The sequence below is a fragment of the Suricata suricatta genome, chromosome 15, assembly GCF_006229205.1.
Source record: "Suricata suricatta isolate VVHF042 chromosome 15, meerkat_22Aug2017_6uvM2_HiC, whole genome shotgun sequence".
NCBI classification, from domain to species: domain Eukaryota; kingdom Metazoa; phylum Chordata; class Mammalia; order Carnivora; family Herpestidae; genus Suricata; species Suricata suricatta.
Window position 1 is genome coordinate 45,836,493 of NC_043714.1, and position 19,996 is coordinate 45,856,488.

The following is a 19,996-nucleotide window of genomic DNA, read 5'->3' on the forward strand; positions in this document are numbered from 1 at the left end:
ACCAGAGCGTACATAATGTATTTTCCGTTTACAGTGAACTTCTGGATTAGGCAGAATTGTGATGGCAGATCAGCATCTGCCCAGCGCTGGCAGTGCAGTAGGGGTTGACTGGCACTGGGTGTGAGGGAAGGCTCTGGGACGACACAGATGGCTTAAATCTTGGTTGTGGTGGTGGTTACACAGATGTATACGGTTGTCAAAAACTCGTGAAACTTCGTATTTTCATAAAGTTGATTTTTTAAAATACAGGGGACGTGAAGGGAGCTAACCAGTTATAAACCAGGAACTTTAACTAGATTATCTCATTTAATCCTCACAATTATATATTCATTCAAGAATATTCAGTGGATGTTTTTTGAGGTTCTGCGTACTGGGCTGTATGCCAGACACTGAGTTGTGAGCAAAAATTATCGTGGTTTCCACCAAATCTAATGGGCAGTTTATTTGGAAGAAAGATGAATAAAGAGTGTCCGTCAGGGAAATACTAAAATGAAGGTACTATGAGAGCATATAATATATGCTATCATGATGTCTGGTACACATTTTGTGGTGTATCTAGTAATATATGAGGCACTTTCTGTGCCTTGATTTCTTCCTTTGTAACTACTACCCATCTGATAAGGTTGTTTTAAACATACCGAGAGTTAATATATATGAAGTGTTTTGACTGGCTGGGAGATAGGAAGTGCCCAGTCAGTATTGGCTGTTATCTTGATGACATTTGACAGTTCTAATTGTCTAACGTGGTAGGGGTACACCTGTACTAACCCGGGGAACACTGAAGTAGGACAAGGTTTTCAGGAAGACATTACGAATTTGTCTAAAAATACTGGGTTTTAGATGTTTTTGAGACATCCACGTGGAGAGGTCTTGTAGTTGGTTGAGGAGGCTTGCTGGGTATGGCTCTGGGTGTAGCTGGGGAGCCTGAGCTGGAGATAAAAATCTGAGCGAGAGTTCAGCATCTAGCCTGGAATTGTCTTGGGTATCGATAATATCCTCAAGAAAAAAATTACTTATGCACATTTATACCCACATATAACAGGAGTTAGACCTAGTTCTGAGTCTTGAGGAACTCCATTGTTTGACTGGGGTGCCTTTTACTTTTCTCTTTTGTTTAACATATGATTTGTGTGTTTTATGCCTGAATTCCAATATGCAAGATGAAAAAAGGCAAATGATTAGGAATAAAAACAGAAGTCATTTGAAGCCTTCAGAGGAGGTGGAAATGTCTAAGTCCTTGATGAGAAGACAACCAGTGGACACCCGATTTTGATGGTTTCCATGCAGCTGAAAGAAAAGAGGAAATGTGTTTTACAATACAATTTGATTTAAGCATTTATGTATATTTATCTGCGAAGATAAATTTTATTTGAGACTGAGCTTAAAGTGTCTTAAGTTTCAAGGAGAGATTTTTGTTTGTCAGTTAAGTAAGCTCTGCACCCAGTGTGGGTCTTGCACTCAGTGACGCTGAGATCAAGAGTCACATGTTCTACCAACCGAGCCAGCCAGGCTCAGTCACAGATTTTTTTATGTGACTTGTGTCCATAGAATACCAGTGGACATTGTTCAAAAACAGAACAAAAGAGATTTTGCACAAGATTGATTGATGCTCTTCTCATGGGCAGTTCTTAACATTCATCATTTGGTTGATTCCTTCCAACAGCTGTGTGAAGAGGTTTGTAGTAGTCCACAGATAAAGAGACTAGTGGGGGTGGAGTTAGGAGTTTAACTAGTAATGGGACTCTAAAGTTTGTGCTTTTCTTCTGTTTTTAAATTTAAATTCTATTCCTCATATCTCCTGAAATACTCTTTTTTTTTTTTTTTTTTTTTTTTTACTTTTCTGTTTGAAGATATGATTCCTTCTAGGAGCTGGGTTGGGATGCTGGGTGTTGCTCTTTCGGAAATTGTGATGACTAGGGGTGCCTGGGTGGCTCAGTCGGCTAAGCCTCCGACTTCAGCTCAGGTCATGAACTCGAGGTTTGTGAGTTTGAGCCCCGCATCAGTTTCTGTGCTGACAGTTCAGAGCCTGGACCCCGCTTCAGATTCTGTGTCTCCCTCTCTCTGTTCCTTTTCTGCTCACACTCTGTCTTTCACTCTTTCTTAAAAACAAACATTAAAAAAATTGTGATGATCCTAGATGAAAAGGGAAGGGAAACTTAATTTATCTAGCAGAATTCCTTGGACCTACTGGTTACTTGGAGCCTGGAAGGAAACAGGACAAAAGGGTTTAAGGTTACACGTGGATCTCTTCAAATAGAGCTCATGTGGGTCTGAGTGCAGAACATTTTCTTCTAGCATGACACACAGCCTTTACAGTCAAACACAATGAGATTTGAACCCCATTTGCCTCTTGTGTGACTTTGGTAAACTAGAACCTCTCCCAAGTATCACTACCCAGCTCAAAGGGCTGTCATGAGAATTAGATGAGATAGCATATGAGATATGTATGACATGATACCAAACATAGAGAACACCTTTTCCCCTTCATATCCAGACAGTTAGGCCCTAGAGAGAACTCCAGTTAAAAATGGAATTAAAGTACTTCCTAAAAGTTTCCTAGACATTTCTCTCTTGCTCACTCTCTCGCTTGCTCGCTCTCGCTCTCTCTCTCGCTCTGTTTTACCAATCTCAAAATGTGATTTGGAGATCAAGAGTTATATGCTTCATTGGCTGAGCCAGCAGGCGCCTCTTTCCTAGACATTTCTAGACTCTACTCTTGCTTACAATCATCGTGACATTTCATTTGGTCCTGATAAAAGCTCAGTGAAATAGGATAGGGCAGAAATTTATAGATAAAGAATATGGGGTTCTTTTTCTTATTTTTTGAAATACTTTGGAAACCTGTTGGATAAAAAAGATTTTCTAGAGCTCTAAATGGTATGATAGTGACATCTACTGTAATAGCTCATATTATTACAGTCTTTGAAGATGCTGCACTTTGCATAATTTTAAAATATCAGGAGGAGCTTAATACTTGATCTAATCACCTGCTATTTTTGGGGGGGGGGAGAGGAGGTATAAACTGTCATCAGATACACTTTAACAGAACTGTTGTGTAAATAATTATAATAAAAGCTCAGACTTCCAAAAACTACCATCATGTAGAAGATCTGGATTATTAAAAGGGTCTAAAGATGTTATTGGATTCTCTAATCAACTGAAAATTTTAAAGTTCAAGGTAGTACCATGACTGGTGTTTGGGCTAAAAAAGCTAGATTTGATAAGTGCAAGAATATTATCCAAGAAAATGTGGAAGAGACCAGAAATAGAGAAGAGACAAAACCGAAGTGGCCAAAGGCAAGTGAAAAGATAGCAAGATTTGGAGCAGCTTAGGTGAGGTGACTCGGGTTAGGGGAAGATGGGAAAACGGGAGATAGACCCCCAGCATTTCATCTGGAATTTAAGGAGCAACTTACTGAGATGGAGTCTGGAGCAAAGGCAGGTGTGGCCCAAGCTCTTACCTTACAACATTATGCAATTAGAGTTGCTGAATATGTTGACCCTAAAATATTTCTTGACAAAAAAATTCCAAAACATCAGGAATATTTTTGTCCAATATATTATTATACTTGGTCATAACACAGTATAAACAGATTAGAAAGCATCTTGACAAGGAATAAAACAGAAAAGTTGTGCTTACAGGATTAACATAGTAACAAGATCATTCTCTGGATATTTCATTTGAAAGTTCATTAAAATTTATAAATTTGCTAAGCGTTGTTCTCTTTTATCTTACTGTAATTACATTCTTGTAACAGTTAAAAATACTTAATTTGAAATATTTCAAGTATGTAGAAAAGCTCAAATATTTCAGATTAACTGATATCCATGTACTTACTACATGCTAATAGTTATTAGCATTTTGCCATATTTTCCCCAGATAGTTTTCTTTTTTAAAAAAATATTTTGAGAGAGAGCACGAGCAGGGGAGGGACAGAATCAGAGAGAATCCCAAAGAGGCTCCATGTGTGGAGCCAGACATGGTCCTCTATCCCATAACCCTGGGATCATGACCTGAGCTGAAATCAAAAGTCAGCCACCCAACCAACTGAGCCACCCGGGTGCCCCTCCCCATTTTTATTTTATTAAAAAAATTTTTTTTTAATGTTTATTTTTTGAAGGAGAGAGAGAGAGTGAATGAGGGAGGGGCAGAGACACACACAGAATCCAAAGAGGGCCTCAGGCTCTGAGCTGTCCACACAGAGCCCGATGTGGGGCTTGAACTCATGAACCACCAGATCGTGACCTAAGCCAAAGTTGGTTGCTTAACCAACTGAGCCCCTCCCAGGTGCTCCCCCAGGTATTTTTTAAAGAGATTTAAAAAATACATAGCTAAAGCATCTTTCTCCTATGCATGTTTTTTATTTTCTGTAAATATCTGGTTATGAGCAATGTATGCCATTGTGTAGGAACTTACTTTGGAGAACAGTTTGACACTACCCAGCAAAGTTGATGATGGTTTTTGTCAGTTATCTCATGATATATAACAAACCACCTCAAACTTTAGTGGCTTAAAACAGTGATTTTTTTTCTCCTGATTCTCTGGGTTGTCTCGGTGGTTCTGTTTGCTTCACTTGAGCTCATTGATGGGGCTGCATTCAAGTGGCTGGAGCATTGGCTACCCTGGAAGTTTCAAGATGGCCTCACCTCGATGTTTGGCAGTTTATGCTGGCTGTCAGCCCTAGTGTTGCTGTTTCTCTGCCATGTGACCTCTTAGTTTCTAGGAGGCTGGACTAGCTTTCTTCCATGGTGGTTTGAGGACAGCCTTCCAGGAGACAGAAGTGGAAGTTGCGAACCTCTGGAGACCGGGGCCCTGAACTCCCATAAGTGTGGCCTCTCTAAGTTTTGTTGGTCAAAGCAAGTCAGAAGGCCAGCCTGGATTCAAGGTGAGGGGAACTAGAAGCCGCCTCTTGATAAGAGGAGGGGCAGTCACACATGCAAAGGAGCATGTAAACACTTGTTGCCTCCATGATTGTTTGTTTTAAAGTTTATTTATTTTGGAGAGACAGAGTGAGCAGGAGAGGGGCAGAGAGAGAGGGAGAGAGAATCTCAAGCGGGCCCCTCACTGTCAGCACGGAGCCTGATGTGGGGCTTGAACTCATACACTGTGAGATCATGACCTGAGCTGAAACCCAGAGTTGGATGCTTAACTGACGGAGCCACCCAGGCGCCCTGCCTCCAAGTTTGAAGACAAGCTACCACATTATCATACTCAATTCAGCTCTTTTACTCCTAGCTGTCCTGGAGAAACTCACAAAAACAGGCATGCACGAAGTTGTTCACTGCAGAATTGTTTATAATAGCAAAGAAGTAAAATGTAAATCCCTTTCCAGAGGAAAATAGATGATAAATTTTAGATTATTCTTAAAATGAATGAACTACATATGAGGGTCACCATGAATAATTCTAAAAGTAGGTTGAGTGAAGAAAATCAAGTTGGAAAAGAATATGGGTAGAATGATATTTATATAACAGCTTTAAAGTTTAACATTTGAAGTTTGTCAGGTAGTCCAGTGATGATTTTGCTTTTGCTTTTGTTTTCAAATAAAAAATCAGTTTTGAGTGGCTTCCTTAGAACCTGGTGCTCTGAGTGACTTCGATCCAAGGATGGCCAGTTAAGCTGTACTATTTTGTGGCCAGACTTAGTGCTTTGTCTGGGCTTGCCATTACTCCAGTGTTTAGTTTGTTGGCCATTTGAGAGAGTGTAGTTCTTAGTGCATCTTTGTCAGTAATGTTGGAAAAATATTTTAGAGTACAATTTTTGAGATAGTCATTTAATACTGTCCTTTATATCTGTGCCAGTTTAAACTGTCTGAATTTCTTACCTGTAAATGGGGAGGATAATCTGTATCTCATAGAGGTGTTGGAAGATTGACATAATATAGAAAACACTTATTTTTTTTAACATTTAAAAAATGTTTATTTTATTTTCGAGAGCACGCCAGAGAGAGAGCATGAGTGGGGAAGGGCAGAGAGGGAGATACAGAATCCGAAGCAGGCTCCAGGCTCAGAGCTGTCCACACAGAGCCTGACACAGGGCTTGAACTCACGAACCAGGAGATCATGACCAGTCGGACGCTTAACCAACTGAGCCATGCAGGCACCCCTAAAACATTTACAACAGTACCTGGTATATAGTAGATCTGTATACACAGAAATTGGAAAAAGATAACGAAGTATATAGAATGGCATCTGTGTTCACTTTCAGTTGTGTAATGATTGCATAGGATTTCCTTGAATACAATTCTAAAAATAGGATGAATGAAATTATGAAATTAAAGAAGTCCATTATTTACTGTAATACTTTATATTTTAAAGTAAATTTAAATTTATAAAATCCTTTCACATTCATTATATGATTTTGTTATCAGGACACCTTTGTAAAGTAGTTATTTTCTATTTGGGAGAGTATAAACAATGCCTGGTGGTAGAGTTTATGGTGGTTCTAATGTGAAGACATATTAAAGTAGAAATAAGGGTACTGTTGTTGTTTTCTTTATGAGTTTGTGTGCCTTACCTACTTAGATTCTGAATATGTTTGCCTCTGGACTTTTATTTTTCCACATGGGAGGGAAGGAGGGAGACTGTAGAAGAGGGTTGATGGTGTCTTAATGGAACTCCCTGGAGAGGGAGATCCACAGCCTCTCACTCAGATCCTGTAGTGTCACACCTCCTCCCCTCCCCCTGCTTGCCCCACTGTATTTTTAAGTGTAAGGTGAATTGTAGTGAGATATTTTTACAAGTTCATAGTTTGATGGCAACTAACTATATGCCAGGGATTTGAAGAGATTCCCTTAGGTCGAATATGGATTAAAATTAAGAACTAATTGGGCTAACTTTATAGGATTTGCTAACCCAGATGTGACAAATTTATTTGGTGGCTTCTGTTCAGATGCATTGATTCAATTCCTTCTCAAAGGTAAAAGTTATGAATGTTTTTAAATTTCTTATTTTGCTTTTCTGTTTTAAAAGTTTAAGATAAACCTGTAAATTTGTGACCCTTCCTACCGTTTTTGTGGAATGGAACATTTGATGGTCAGTTATTTTCAGTAGTCGCACTTTGAATAATTCCCATTTTAGGATGCTTTGTAATTTAAAAAAAATTAGATACTAAATATGTTAGGTTTTTGTCATCTTTTTCTCTCTAGTGTCATAAATAGATCCCCTTTTACCATCTGTGTGGATTTACTTCAGGTAGGTACGTTTGGCTTTGTTTGGGATCACCTGCCAGTGCTAGATTCCTTTGGGAAAAGGCTAATATTTATCACTAATCCTGTGACTGAAACACTTCAGAGACAAATGGCATTGAAGGTATTTTTGCTTTCTTTTACCTTTCAGAGCCTCTTTTGATTCTGAAAGAAATACTTGGCAACAAATATGACTGAGTTCTGGCTTATATCTGCTCCTGGGGAGAAAACATGTCAGCAAACATGGGAGAAATTGCACGCAGCAACCACAAAGAACAATAATCTTGCAATTACTTCAAAATTTAACATTCCTGACTTAAAGGTAAAACTGCATGGTGCAGAGTTGTGTGTGAGTTCATTGTCTCTGCTTACCTTTTGGTAGAAATGAGATCTGGGCTCCTTCAAAATAAAAAAAGCTCATATTTAGCCATTGGCATAATTGAAAACTTTTCTTGTTTTTTCTAATGTTCAGATTTTTAAAAATTTGATATTTTCTCATGTTTAAAACAATTTTTTAATGCTTATTTATTTTTGAGGGGGAGAGACAGAGAGACAGAAGCATGGGTGGGGGAGGGGCAGAGAGGGAGAGGGAGATAGAGAATCTGAACACAGGCTCCAGGCTGCAAGCAGTCAGAACAGAGCCCAACACTGGGCTCGAACTCACGGACTGCGAGATCATGACCTGAGCTGAAGTCGGACGCTTAATTGACGGAGCCATCCAAGGGCCCCTCTAATCTTCAGAGTTTAAATAGTGAGGAAATTGAAATTTTAGAAATAAACTACCAAAATGAAATAACATTTTTCTAAACTACTGTGCTTTTCTAAATTGTAATTTGAATTGTAATAAGAAATCTTAAGAAAACATTTGATATATTTCATTCACAAATACAATCTTCAGAAGTGAAAAATCTTAGTAATGTACTTAAATATCACAGTGAACCCCATTTTTGTTATTAAATTCATGTAAGTTCCAGTAATGTTGTAAATGTTTTACCATTAGACCTCTTTAGTCATACTTTGCAAATCTAGCTTAGTTATTTAATATGGCTAATTTATTTAACATTTATTGAAGATCTGTAACCTAGCAGCCTCAAAGGGCAGCAGGCTGTCAGTAACTTTACAGAATGGAAAAATCATGGTATTTTTATATTGCTGATTAACTTAGGTAGTTATATAGAGCATTCATTTAAGAACTCCTTAAAATGACTGGTTCTTCATATTTTGGGAGTTACGCATTCTTTTGAGACCCTGATAGTCATGGACCCCTGTTGAAGAGCTGCTGTTGTCAACCACGACTTCACATGGCCCGCCCATCACTGGGCAGTACGAGCAGAGGCATAAGTCTGCCGTTGCAGAAGTCTTCACCTCTCAAATGGCGGCTGCACCCATGAATTAGAGGGTTATCCTCTACATATAAATAGCTTTGAAATGTCTGGCAAACATTTTTTAACCACACTTTTACATCATGAAATAAAATACAGAAAACTTAAGATTTATGGGCCTTTCAAATCAAGATGTTATATCACCTTGTAAAAAAAAAAAGGCAGGGGGTGGGGGAATGAAACCTAAGTAGTTAAACGCTCTATTTCCCTTCTAGGTTGGCACACTGGATGTCTTGGTTGGTTTGTCGGATGAACTGGCTAAACTGGATGCGTTTGTAGAAGGGTAATGTATTTATTTACATAGACTAGAGCAAAAAGAGTCATTGTTATCAGGCTACCTGAACATTGGGTTTATTATAACACGTATAGTCTACTTACTGAGATGGTTTTAGAAAATGCTGACTCTTGGGGCACCTGAGTGGCTCAGTTAGTTAAGCGTCTGACTCTTGATTTCACCTCAGGTCATGATCTCTTGGTTCAGGAGATTGAACCCCACGTGGAGCTCTGCACTGAAAGTGTGGAGCCTGGATAGGATTCTCTCCCCCTCTCTCTCACCCTCCCCTGCTAGTGCTCTCTTTCTCTCAAAATAAGTAAGAATAAATAAATAGAATAATAAATAACAGTACTTTAATTTAGTAATAATAAATAATTATTTATTGAAAAATTTTTGAGCATTTATTTATTTTTGCAAGACAGAGATCATGAGCAGGGCAGAGGCAGAGAGAGAGGGAGACACAGAATCCAAAGCATGCTCCAGGCTCTGAGCTGTCAGCACAGAGCCTGACGCAGGGCTCAAACCCACGAACCATGAGATCATGACCTGAGCCGAAGTTGGACGCTTGACCGACAGAGCCATCCAGGTGCCCCAATTTATTTAAACAATAAAATAATAAAGGAAAATGATGATTCTTTGTTTTCTTTATAAATTATCTTTATGAAAGTACTTTTTACATACAGTAAAATATACCTGTTTGAAGTTTGAAAATGGTGACTATCTTTAATATTTTTGTTGAGATACAATTTACATACCATGCAATTCACCTGTTTAAAGTGTACATGTATACTTTTAGTGTGCAGTGATTTCTGCTGTAGTCATAGAGTTGTGCAGCCATCGCCACAACCAGGTAGAGTACATTTTCATCACTTTCCCACCACCGCCCTCACAGACATCCTATTCCTTGTTTCCCCCTTCACCTCTGCCCACTTTCTAACACTAGATTTTCTTATTCTGGACATTTCATATAAATGAAATCCTACAGTATCTGATCTCTTGTGACTGGCTTCTCTTCCTTGGCATGATGTTTCAGGGTTCATCCATGTTGTAGCATGTATTGATATTTCATTTCTTTTTATTACCAAATCATACTCCATTGTATAGATACACCATATTTTATTAAACCATTTATCAGTTGGTGGACATTTAGGTTACTTCCACTTTTTGGCTAATAACACTGGTATGAATATTTGTGGACAAGTTTTTGCATCCTCATGTGTTTTCATTTCTCTTGGGTATATTCCTAGGAGTGGGGTTGCTGGGTCATCCCCTCATGACAGTTTCAGGTGGTGACAACCAAAGAGACGTGATGCAGGAGGTCCCTGAGAGTATACTTACCAGCACTTATTTGTATCCGTCCGTATTAGTCACCTGGAAGGCTCTGTAGGTCTTTTTTAAAATTGTCATTGAGATGTTCTGCATTCAGTTTAAGGTGTGCTCACATTTTTTAGGGAAGGAATCTGGAAACTATTTAGGGTAAATGCAGTTCCTTTGGTCGTGGAATTAAAAGTTGCCTGTGCATTTTGTCCCCTTTTCTGCACTGTTATGCAACTTGTCTTCATCAGTTTTCCTGAAACCCATGAAGAATTTAAAAGTCCTGTGGTTGTTAGACCTTGGTAGAATTGACAGATGGTAGCTTAATAACTTAAACGTTCCAGCTTGTAAAATTTGAACATTGTGATATGTGGAGTAAATTGCAGTTTTTATTTCTCAAGTAATGTAGTCATCAGAGTCATTTTTAAGGTTGCCATGTGTACTCTGACCTAGATACTCTTGTGAAGATGCACAGGGAGATTGCGACGTTCTGAAATTACATAGGACCACTTTTGCATGTTCATAGCAAATGATTCTGTTTACCAGATGCTTGGGAAATTATATGGGAATAATGGTATGTCTTCTTTGAAGGGATAAATGGCTTTTGGAGACACAGCCAAATGTATGTACAAATCCGAGTGGAAGACTTAACAGCTTACATCATTTTTTCTGCAGTTCTGCTTGATTAGGTTTGAGGTCATACAGCATAGGATTTTTTTCTGGGTCTTATTGGATCATACTGCACGGAGTTTCTTAATTTGTCTGCCGGTTTACCCTCCCTGCCATTGAGCGTGTGGTCCTCAGATTAATTGTCCAAACCCCTGTTTGGACCATGCTACACTTCTCTGTAAAGTGTGACGTCAGAGGCTGTCTTTCAATCTGGCTCTGGGTCACCTACTTGCCCTCCTCCCCCTCTCAGCACTCTGGGCAGCCTGGGTCCCTCATCAGCCTCTGATGGCCCAGTGGCTTTGCTGCCTCTCTTGCTCCTGACTCGGAGGATGCCCTGCAGCAAGGCTATTCTTTCTTCCCATCTAATCATCCTTTCAAAACCAGCCCCATCCTTTACTGGCCTACTCATGAGTCATTATACTTTTTCTCTAAAGTTTATTTTGAGAGAAGAGCATGTGAGCTGGGGAGGGGCAGAGACAGAATCCCAAGCAGGCTGCACACTATCAGCACAGAGCCAAATGCAGGGTTGAACCCATGAATCGTGAGATCATGACCTGAGCCGAGATCAAGAATTAGATGCTTGACTGACTGAGCCAGCCTGTGCCCCAGAGTCATTATGAATTTTTGATTACAGCAGCTAAAGTGATCCCTTTTTTCTTTATGCTTCTGTCTGTGTATTTAGTCATTTGTGTTTTTTGGTATCTTTTCAACTCTCTCTCTATATATATTTTTGTATACTTTTGTACCCCATCCCCCCAGAGCCTAGAGCTGAACATGGAACCAGAGAAAGAACACCTAAGTCCAGACATCATGTTTCTGATCTCAGCTCTGCCATTAGCTGGTTTTGTGACTTTGTGGCTTTTGTGACCAAGTCATTTATTCTCTTTATGCCTTGGTGTCTTATGTAAAATGAAGGAATTGATAAGGTGGCATCTAGGTGCCTTAGTAGTTACGGCACTATGGTTTCTCTTTAGCATTGTTCCTGGCACATAGTAGATGCTCAGTAAATAGTTGATGAATAAATAATACAAGAACACATTCTTCTTCATTAATGTTGCTTGGTATTCTGTGGCCTGTTGGATCTCTTTTGTTTTAAGTGAAAGCATATAATAGGTAAATGCTAGCTCCCAGCCTCCCTCCTTTGTTGTCGGTCCTTGCAGTCAGATTCATTGCCCCATTTTGGGCATATAATGTATGTTTCTCATTGGTTCTCATTACTTTCTTTCCAGACTTAATAAGCATATTGTATGTAGTCTTCTTAAAACTCTAGGGGCACCTGGGTGGCTCAGTTGGTTGAGCATCCGGCTTCAGCTCAGGTCATGATCTCACAGTTCGTGGGTTCAAGCCCCGCATTAGGCTCTCTGCTGACAGTTAGCTCAGAGCCTGCAGCCTGTCTTCAGATTCTGTGTCTCCCTCTCTCTCTGACCCTCCCTTGCTCATGCTATCTCTACCTCTCTCTCAAAAATAAATAAAACATTAAAAAAAAAAACTACAGTTACTCAGTTTGCATGTAACAAAATCTTGGTCCCTTCTATCTTTAAAACATTACTTATAGAAGTCATGACTCAACTTGTTCTGTATTAAATAGAGACATAAATGGGAGCACATATAGATCAGTTCATGTGTGTATGTAATGTGTTCATTGTAAAGCATGGAATTTAGGTCTTTTTCCTGGAAATGATTATTGATTTTTTTTTCCCCTCCCAAGGGTGGTTAAGAAAGTGGCTCAGTATATGGCTGATGTATTGGAAGATAGTAAAGATAAAGTTCAGGAGAATCTGTTGGCCAATGGAGGTAAGCTAACGTTTCAGGATTTGATACTGACTTGTATAAGGTTAATGACTTAGCTATAAAACCAAACAAACAAAAAGAATATAAAAAGATCTATATAGATAAGGATATGAAATACAATAGAAAGCTACTAAAATATTATTACTGAATTTGGTGATACTCCCAGTTACATCTTTGTCCCTTTTAACATTTTGTGTAAGACACTCTTACATTGTAGATAAGATAGCTTATGACATGGCTGTCAAGTCCTTCTAAAAGCGTTATTATAGAGATTTACCTTAGTTCTATCCAGGAGCTAGTTGTTAATGCACATTCACAGTATTTCTAAGTTATGTGTCTCAGCATTTTTCCAGCCGAATACTGTCTTCTCCAGCTTTTGTGTTTAATAGCATCCAACTTCTAAAGACTTAGAGTAAAACTTTTTAATTTTAGTGCAGAGTAAAGCATTTTCCCCTCAAATCTGAATTTGGCATTTCTTTACTTTAGTGCCACAGAGTAGTCCACTACTGACCTCTCTGTAGCTGGAAGCTAATGTGGTTTGCTTGGTATAATAATGACTTTGTAAAGATAGTTTGACCTCACTGTTGTCATTTGTACTTGCAGTTGGTGTTCTTTATGAAGTGGCACTTTATTTTAATGTAGGCTGATCTTTAGTAATATGTCAGAAGAAGATGTAACCCTTTTCTTTCTGTCTCGTGTTGCCTACTATGATAAATGTAACTGTGGTGACTTTGTTATATTTACGTTTGTTGAGTAGAATCCTGGGGTATCCTGGGATGGTGAGTCATGGTTCAACAAAAGACCTCAAGGGAAAGTGAAATGGAGAAGTTTATTACTCACAGGTCCTGGTGGAAGGGGTGCCACACGAGGAGAGCAAGGCCAGGTAGCAGGCAGAGCCTGGCAGGACCTGGGGCACATGCCTTTATTAGGGTCAGTAGGTGGAGTGCTTTGGGGTTCACTGGCTAAATTGGGATTGGTCTGTTCAAACCAAAAAAAAAAAAATTGGTCAAGCTTTAAGGGGGTCTTGTCTCGGGGAAGAGCCTAGGCAGTTTGGGAGAGTGTTTTATCAGTGGGAATCTGTCAGGAACTCACATGTACCTGTGACTCTGCAGGCTGTTACCTAGGACTGTTCTCAAGGAAGAAGCTTTTGTAATTTCTAGTTCCCTGCGGGCCACTTGGCCACATAAAATGGATGCCAAGGCAACAGTATGGAGTAGTTTGGCTGAACTCTCAACAGTTAACTGTATTTTTAATTTAGTGTTTCTCTAAGCTCATTGCTTCTTGAAAATAGTAGATGCTCAATAAATACTTAATCAGTAAGACAAAAATTTAGTGATTTATTATTGCTCTTGTTGCAATAGTGATCCTGACCTAGTTGTTTACTATTTGTTAACTTGTGTTTGGGGCAGAAGGCTGGAAGGTAGATATGGTAATTTAGGTTGCGTTTCTGATCTTATAGGTATTTGATGAACTAGGACATTCAGTGTAGTAGGTGGAGTGGAGACTGATGGTCTGAGTGGCATTTCATCTGAAATTGCTTTTGGAAATAGCATCCATATTGACTCCTTAACACTAATATAGGAAGAAATTGAGGAAAGAAGGATTTTTAAAAAATTTTTTAAAAAATGTTTTTTATTTATTCTTGAGAGTGAGAGAGAGACAGCGTGAGCAGGGAAGGGTCAGAGAGAGAGGGAGACACAGAATCCAAAGACAGACTCCAGGCTCTGAGCTAGCTATCAGCACAGAGCCCGACGCAGGGCTTGAACCTCCCAACGGTGAGATCATGACCTGAGCTGAAGTTAGACGCTCAACCGACTGAGCCACCCAGGTGTCCAGAGAAGGATATTTTGATGTGAATTATTTTTGCCAGTTAGCCACTTGGTCTCCCTGACCTTGATCCCATCAAGACTTGAGAAATAAAGTCCTCTTGATTACTGAACTTCCAAGGAATAGTTGCTGAGTGTCTCTTTGGCTTTACATTTTTTAATTTTCATTCGAATGTTTTCATTTGAAAGGGCCTGTGTTTTTTTAAGATTGTTGCATAGACTCCTAGAAAGGATTATTACCTGGTTTTAACAGGTTTATTTTTAGTTTATTTGGGTAAGCTGGCAAAGAGAGAACATACTTTTGTCAAATTGTACTTATTGAGGAGTAGTGTCTTAGTCTGTGTCTGCTTTTCCTGCACATGAGGTGTGTCATGGTATGTGCATGTTCCAGTTATTAAGTCCTCACATTAGAAGGAGGACTTATATATATAAAATTTTGAATAAGAGAGATCCAGTCAGATTACAAGGTAAAAATGTTGATTAATCCATGTTACTCAGTATAGTTCCACATTTTAAAAAATCCAGATTCTGCAGCAGTGATGACATTTTTACTGATTTTCTCAAAGCAAATTTCAGCATTAAAATTTATTACTGTGTAGCAAACTATAAACATTCTATTGCTTCTCAGTAATTAATTTATTTCCCTATTTCAGTTGACTTGGTTACTTATATAACAAGGTTTCAGTGGGACATGGCTAAATATCCAATCAAGCAGTCCCTGAAAAATATTTCTGAAATAATTGCCAAGGTAAGATAAAAAATGACACAGGTAGGACACACTGATTCATAGTGGCTTTATTGACTTTATAAGTACTTAGCTGTGAAATACTGTTTAGGTTTTGACAAAGCAACTAAATTATATGTGATTGATATAAATAGGAGGTACCCTTACTACAACTTTACCGAAAAGAAAGATGTAAAAAGTACACTTCCCTGTGTACATTATCCAAGTTGTGTAGTTTACTTAAGTGGTTAACTTAAATATTGAGTCAACAGAGTTTAAGTAAGGAAAAAAACCTTTAAAATCCTGTAATTATTATTTATACAAATTTTAAGGGTAGCTGAGGTTATGTAGAATAGGATATTAGAATGTATTAAAGATTTAGGAGTCATTCAGCCAGTGATAATTGATTACTTTGGCATGTTTACATACAGTACTGCTTCAGACATTAAGTTTTATGGGCTTTCTGACACCTTCAGACATTCAGTATCGATCCCCTACACAGAAAAATGCCTGTATCATGTACACATGGTTTTATGTACAGTTTCAGGAAGTACACACATCCTGAAGCTCATCCATGAGCTTGAGTTAAGAGTTCTTTTTGTATTACAGTCATTGAACTAGAGAGAAAATCTAAAAGTCTTACCTGAAACTCTAAATAAGGCAGATAGATAAGGATCTATTGTTTCTCAACATGATCTGGCTATGGTGAGAAGTATAGTTTAAATTACTTGGACAGACTTTACTTTTCCTAGCTTCCAGTGACTTTGTGTAAGCGCTCTATAGTTAAATAGAAATGACATAGATCATCGAGGATTTTAAAGCTGAAGTCATCATTATTCTTTAAGGAAAATCCATAGTTAATATAACGTGGTGCTCTTACGATGACTGAAGTTGCCTTATTTTGGTCCGGTTATCCAGCATTTCATTGTCATTTTCCCATACTGTTATTGATGAGGAAATAGGCTCAGAGAGACCTCGTGCCGCACAGCTAATGCTGGGAGAGCTGAGTTGAAACTAGTTCTTCAGATGTTAAACCTGCGGATTTGTATTTTCTCCCTAAATTGTCAGTAGTTTTGGGACTCTTTTTGAAAAATCAGCTTCTGTAACATTTATAAGTACATCTAACCACAATTTAAATTTTATTGCAAAATTATTCTATGTAAGAATAGTGGTGTTGTGAACAATAAAATTCAGTGTAGCTTCATTACTTTTGGAAATTAATCCTTCAGCCTTGTGAATTTAAAGCTTTTTAATTCATAGTCTCTATACCCAGTGGCTTAGATTCCATTTACATGGATTAAGATGTAATATCATAATAGTAATTGAAATATATGTGGATTAAAACAGTAGCTTTAGTAGAAAAGATTCATATAGAAATTACCAGGGTTTTTAAAAATGAAGGAGGTTATTTCTTAAAATGATCTTTTAAATTGTGCTTTTATATCAAAAAGAAAGAAAGCTTGCCATTTGCAATAACGTGGATGAAACTAGAATGTATTATGTTAAGTGAAATAGGTCAATCAAAGAAAATGTCATATAATTTCACTCATGTGAAATTTAAGAAACAAAACAGATGAACACACAGAAAGAGGGGAAAGAGGAGAGAGGGGAGCAAACCACAAGAGACTCTTAATGACAGAGAACAAACTGAGGGTTGGTGGAGGGAGGGGGGAAGGAAGGGGGGCCGGGTGGTGATGGCACTCAGGAGGGCGCTCCTTGTGATGAGCACTGGCTGCTGTGTGTAAGTGAGGAGTCCCTCAGTTCTAGTCCTGAAACCAGTATTGCACTGTAGACTAAAATTTAAATAAACATGAAGAAAAATAAAGTTGTCCTTTTAAAGTAATAGTTGTTACGTCAACAGCTAGTGGTACTTTGTTTTCTTAAAGTAAATGTTCAGGTACAGCTACTATATTCTGTTAGAAAAATTTTGCCAATTTTTCTTTTTCATTTTTAAAGGGAGTGACTCAGATTGACAATGACCTGAAGTCTAGAGCTTCTGCATATAACAACTTGAAAGGGAATCTTCAGAATTTGGAGCGGAAGAATGCGTAAGCAGACGTGAATATTAAGAATTGGGGAAGTGCTGAGCGAGCTGTGGTTGGGGTTGAGTGAATTCCAGCCTGTGCTGTTTCTGTAATTATAATGGTGTTTTTTTCCTTTGATGGAGAAAAGTTTATTAATTCCGGCTAGTCAAAACAGATGAGGCTGATTTATTATACTTGTTTCATAAAACTTGTGAGCTAGGTCCTAATTTGTCCCTTTATCCATTTGTGTTTTTACTGAAAGGTTGTCTAAAACTGTTTTAAATAAAATCATGGTTTGATTGCATAGCAGTTACCTGCTGCATAAAAGAATTCTGTCAAAGAATACTATTTGAATTCTATCAAAGAATAATTATATCAAAGAATGTAATTCATCTGTTTATCTGTTTTCCAAGTTTAGGTTTTTTACATGTTAGGTTTCCAAAAAATGGAACACATTTGTTTTCTTGATCTCATTGTAGTAGGACCACTGCAAGGGTAGCTTTGAACATTTACCTATTCAGGTCATGCATTCATATTCCAGAGGGAAAGCTGATTGGATATTTTCAGTGCTACAAACCGGGCAAGTCACTTTCATTATGAAATGTGCCGGGAGACTAAATGAAGACTGATTGAAAGAGTTGATTATTGAATTAACTAGCCAAAATTGCCTAGTATCAGATGACACCCAGGGAGAGGGAGGAAAATCAAAGGTTTTCCTTAGATGATATAATTTTGTAATTATGATGAAATGGGCTCTAATTGACACGTAATGAATAACACTTGCCCAGTCAAGGTACTATATATATATAATCAGGAGAAGAGCTGAGTTACAGTAACTAAAGCAAACACAAGGGGAGATTCTAGAGGCAATTTTTTTTAATGTTTTTTATTTGAGAGACAGAGCTAGCAGGGGAGGGTCAGATGGAGAGGAAGACACAGGATGTGAAGACAGGCTCCAGGCTCTGAGTCAGCTGTCAGCACAGAGCTCCATGCAGGGCTTGAACCCATGAACCATCAGATCATGACCTGAGCCAAAGTCCGATGCTTAACCGACTGAGCCACCCAGGCACCCCTCTAGCGGCAAATTTTGATAAATGTTGACATTTCTTTGACAGCGAGGGTTGGAAATATTCAGCTACTGTCAGACTTCTTACAGAGTAAAAATGTCAACTAAGATTAAGCCATCTCTTGAGATATAGTAGATGTGAATATAATTAGCCTATTATTTCTTGTGTTATGGAGGCATTATCAACTTGATTGTTTTTTTTCTTATTCCTCAGAGGAAGTTTGCTAACTAGAAGTTTAGCAGAAATTGTGAAGAAGGATGACTTTGTTCTTGATTCAGAATATCTCGTCACATTACTAGTCGTGGTTCCCAAGTATGTCTTTTAATTACAAGAGGTTTTTGCTTGTTAAAATATAAGAAAAATGTTAGTGTCTGTTATTGTAATTTGAAGTTTTCCATAGAACTCAGTTGTAAAGGGAATATCAATTAACTTGTCATTCATCCCACCAACCAACATGTACTCATGTGGCATATACGGTAGAATTTAATTCATAATCTGGTAATGGAGACATCAATTATAAATTGAGATTCTAAATCAAATTTAGCCGCTTAGCAGAGTTGGCTTATTTAAAAATTAAATAATGCTAAATTACTAGATTTTTTAAAAACATATAGATTTTAGATTTTTCAAAGTAGGAAGCTTTTGTTTTTCTGAAAAATCTTTAAGTTTACTTATTTTGAGAGAGAGAGAGAGAGAGAGAGGCGGGGCGCGGGGGGAGAGAAAGAATCCCAAGCAGGCTCTGCACTATCGCTATCAGTGCAGAGCCTTAAGAGCCCAATGCAGGGCTCGAATTTACAAACCCGTGAGATCATGACCTTGGCTGAAATCAAGAGTTTGGATGCCTAACCTACTGAGTCATCCAGGTGCCCCTCCTGAAAAATCTTTATGATTGGTTAGGATGAATTAAGCCCTTTAAGAAGTGAAGGATAGATTAGATCTGGGGTCGGCAAATTTTTTCTGTAAAGGGCCATATGGTTAACATTTTACATTTTGCAAGCCAAGGGGTCTTTCTTACAACTACTCACCTCTGCCATGTCAACCTGGAGGTTAGAGCTGAAAGCAGCCATACACTCTACCTGCAGGTGGACGTGGCTGTTTCAGTAAAACTTTTTTTACAAAGACAGGCACAGGCTCTGGATGTAGTTTGCTAGATTAGCTAAGCCTTTGAAATCTCCTTTAGATTAGGTCTTCTGTGTTAATTAACATTTGATCATTGTTAATAAAATGAAGCCTTTGGACACTCAGAAGAATTAGAACTCTGTGCATGTGTGTTTATGAGAGAGAAACCTTTTAATGGTTTCACTTCTGACTTGAACTCAAGTCTTATTATCAGGGAATCTTTAGAGGATCCAGAGTGAGGTGGGAAAGTTGGGGATTTTTCACAGTATCATTGCATGAATTCTTCCTTTGCCGTGCTCTCCATTTTTAATAATCTGGTTAAGAAACTGGGAGCGTTGGAAAATGACGCCTCCTGGAAAGGATGGGAAAGCACCTCTACTGAATTTACTGTGGCTACACTATCCTCTGACTTCTTCTCTGCCCTTACTGCAGAATACTGTAGAGCACTGATTTTTTTATAAGGAATTTCTGTGTGTCTATGTTTTTATACATTGTAGGAAAATAACCTTTGCACAGATAAAAGGTTTGTCTCCATCATTATTGCAAATTTGTGTTTAAAATCAGACGTTTTGGTAGTTTTCCGTTCACTATAATTGAAACATAGGACCTAAGGCACCTT

General features: G+C 38.3%; 1 protein-coding gene across 2 annotated transcripts in view; it reads left to right on the forward strand.

Annotated features, from left to right (window-relative positions):
* Positions 1 to 19,996, forward strand: part of ATP6V1C1 (ATPase H+ transporting V1 subunit C1) — a 40,771-nt gene that overhangs the window by 11,304 nt on the left and 9,471 nt on the right. For both annotated transcript variants that reach the window (XM_029923383.1, XM_029923384.1), the window contains exons 2-7: positions 7,339 to 7,509; positions 8,785 to 8,852; positions 12,535 to 12,620; positions 15,097 to 15,191; positions 17,124 to 17,215; positions 18,472 to 18,570. In XM_029923383.1, coding sequence (XP_029779243.1) covers positions 7,378 to 7,509; positions 8,785 to 8,852; positions 12,535 to 12,620; positions 15,097 to 15,191; positions 17,124 to 17,215; positions 18,472 to 18,570 — 572 coding nt within the window. In that variant the 5' untranslated portion in view covers positions 7,339 to 7,377. The remainder of the gene's footprint in view (positions 1 to 7,338; positions 7,510 to 8,784; positions 8,853 to 12,534; positions 12,621 to 15,096; positions 15,192 to 17,123; positions 17,216 to 18,471; positions 18,571 to 19,996) is intronic.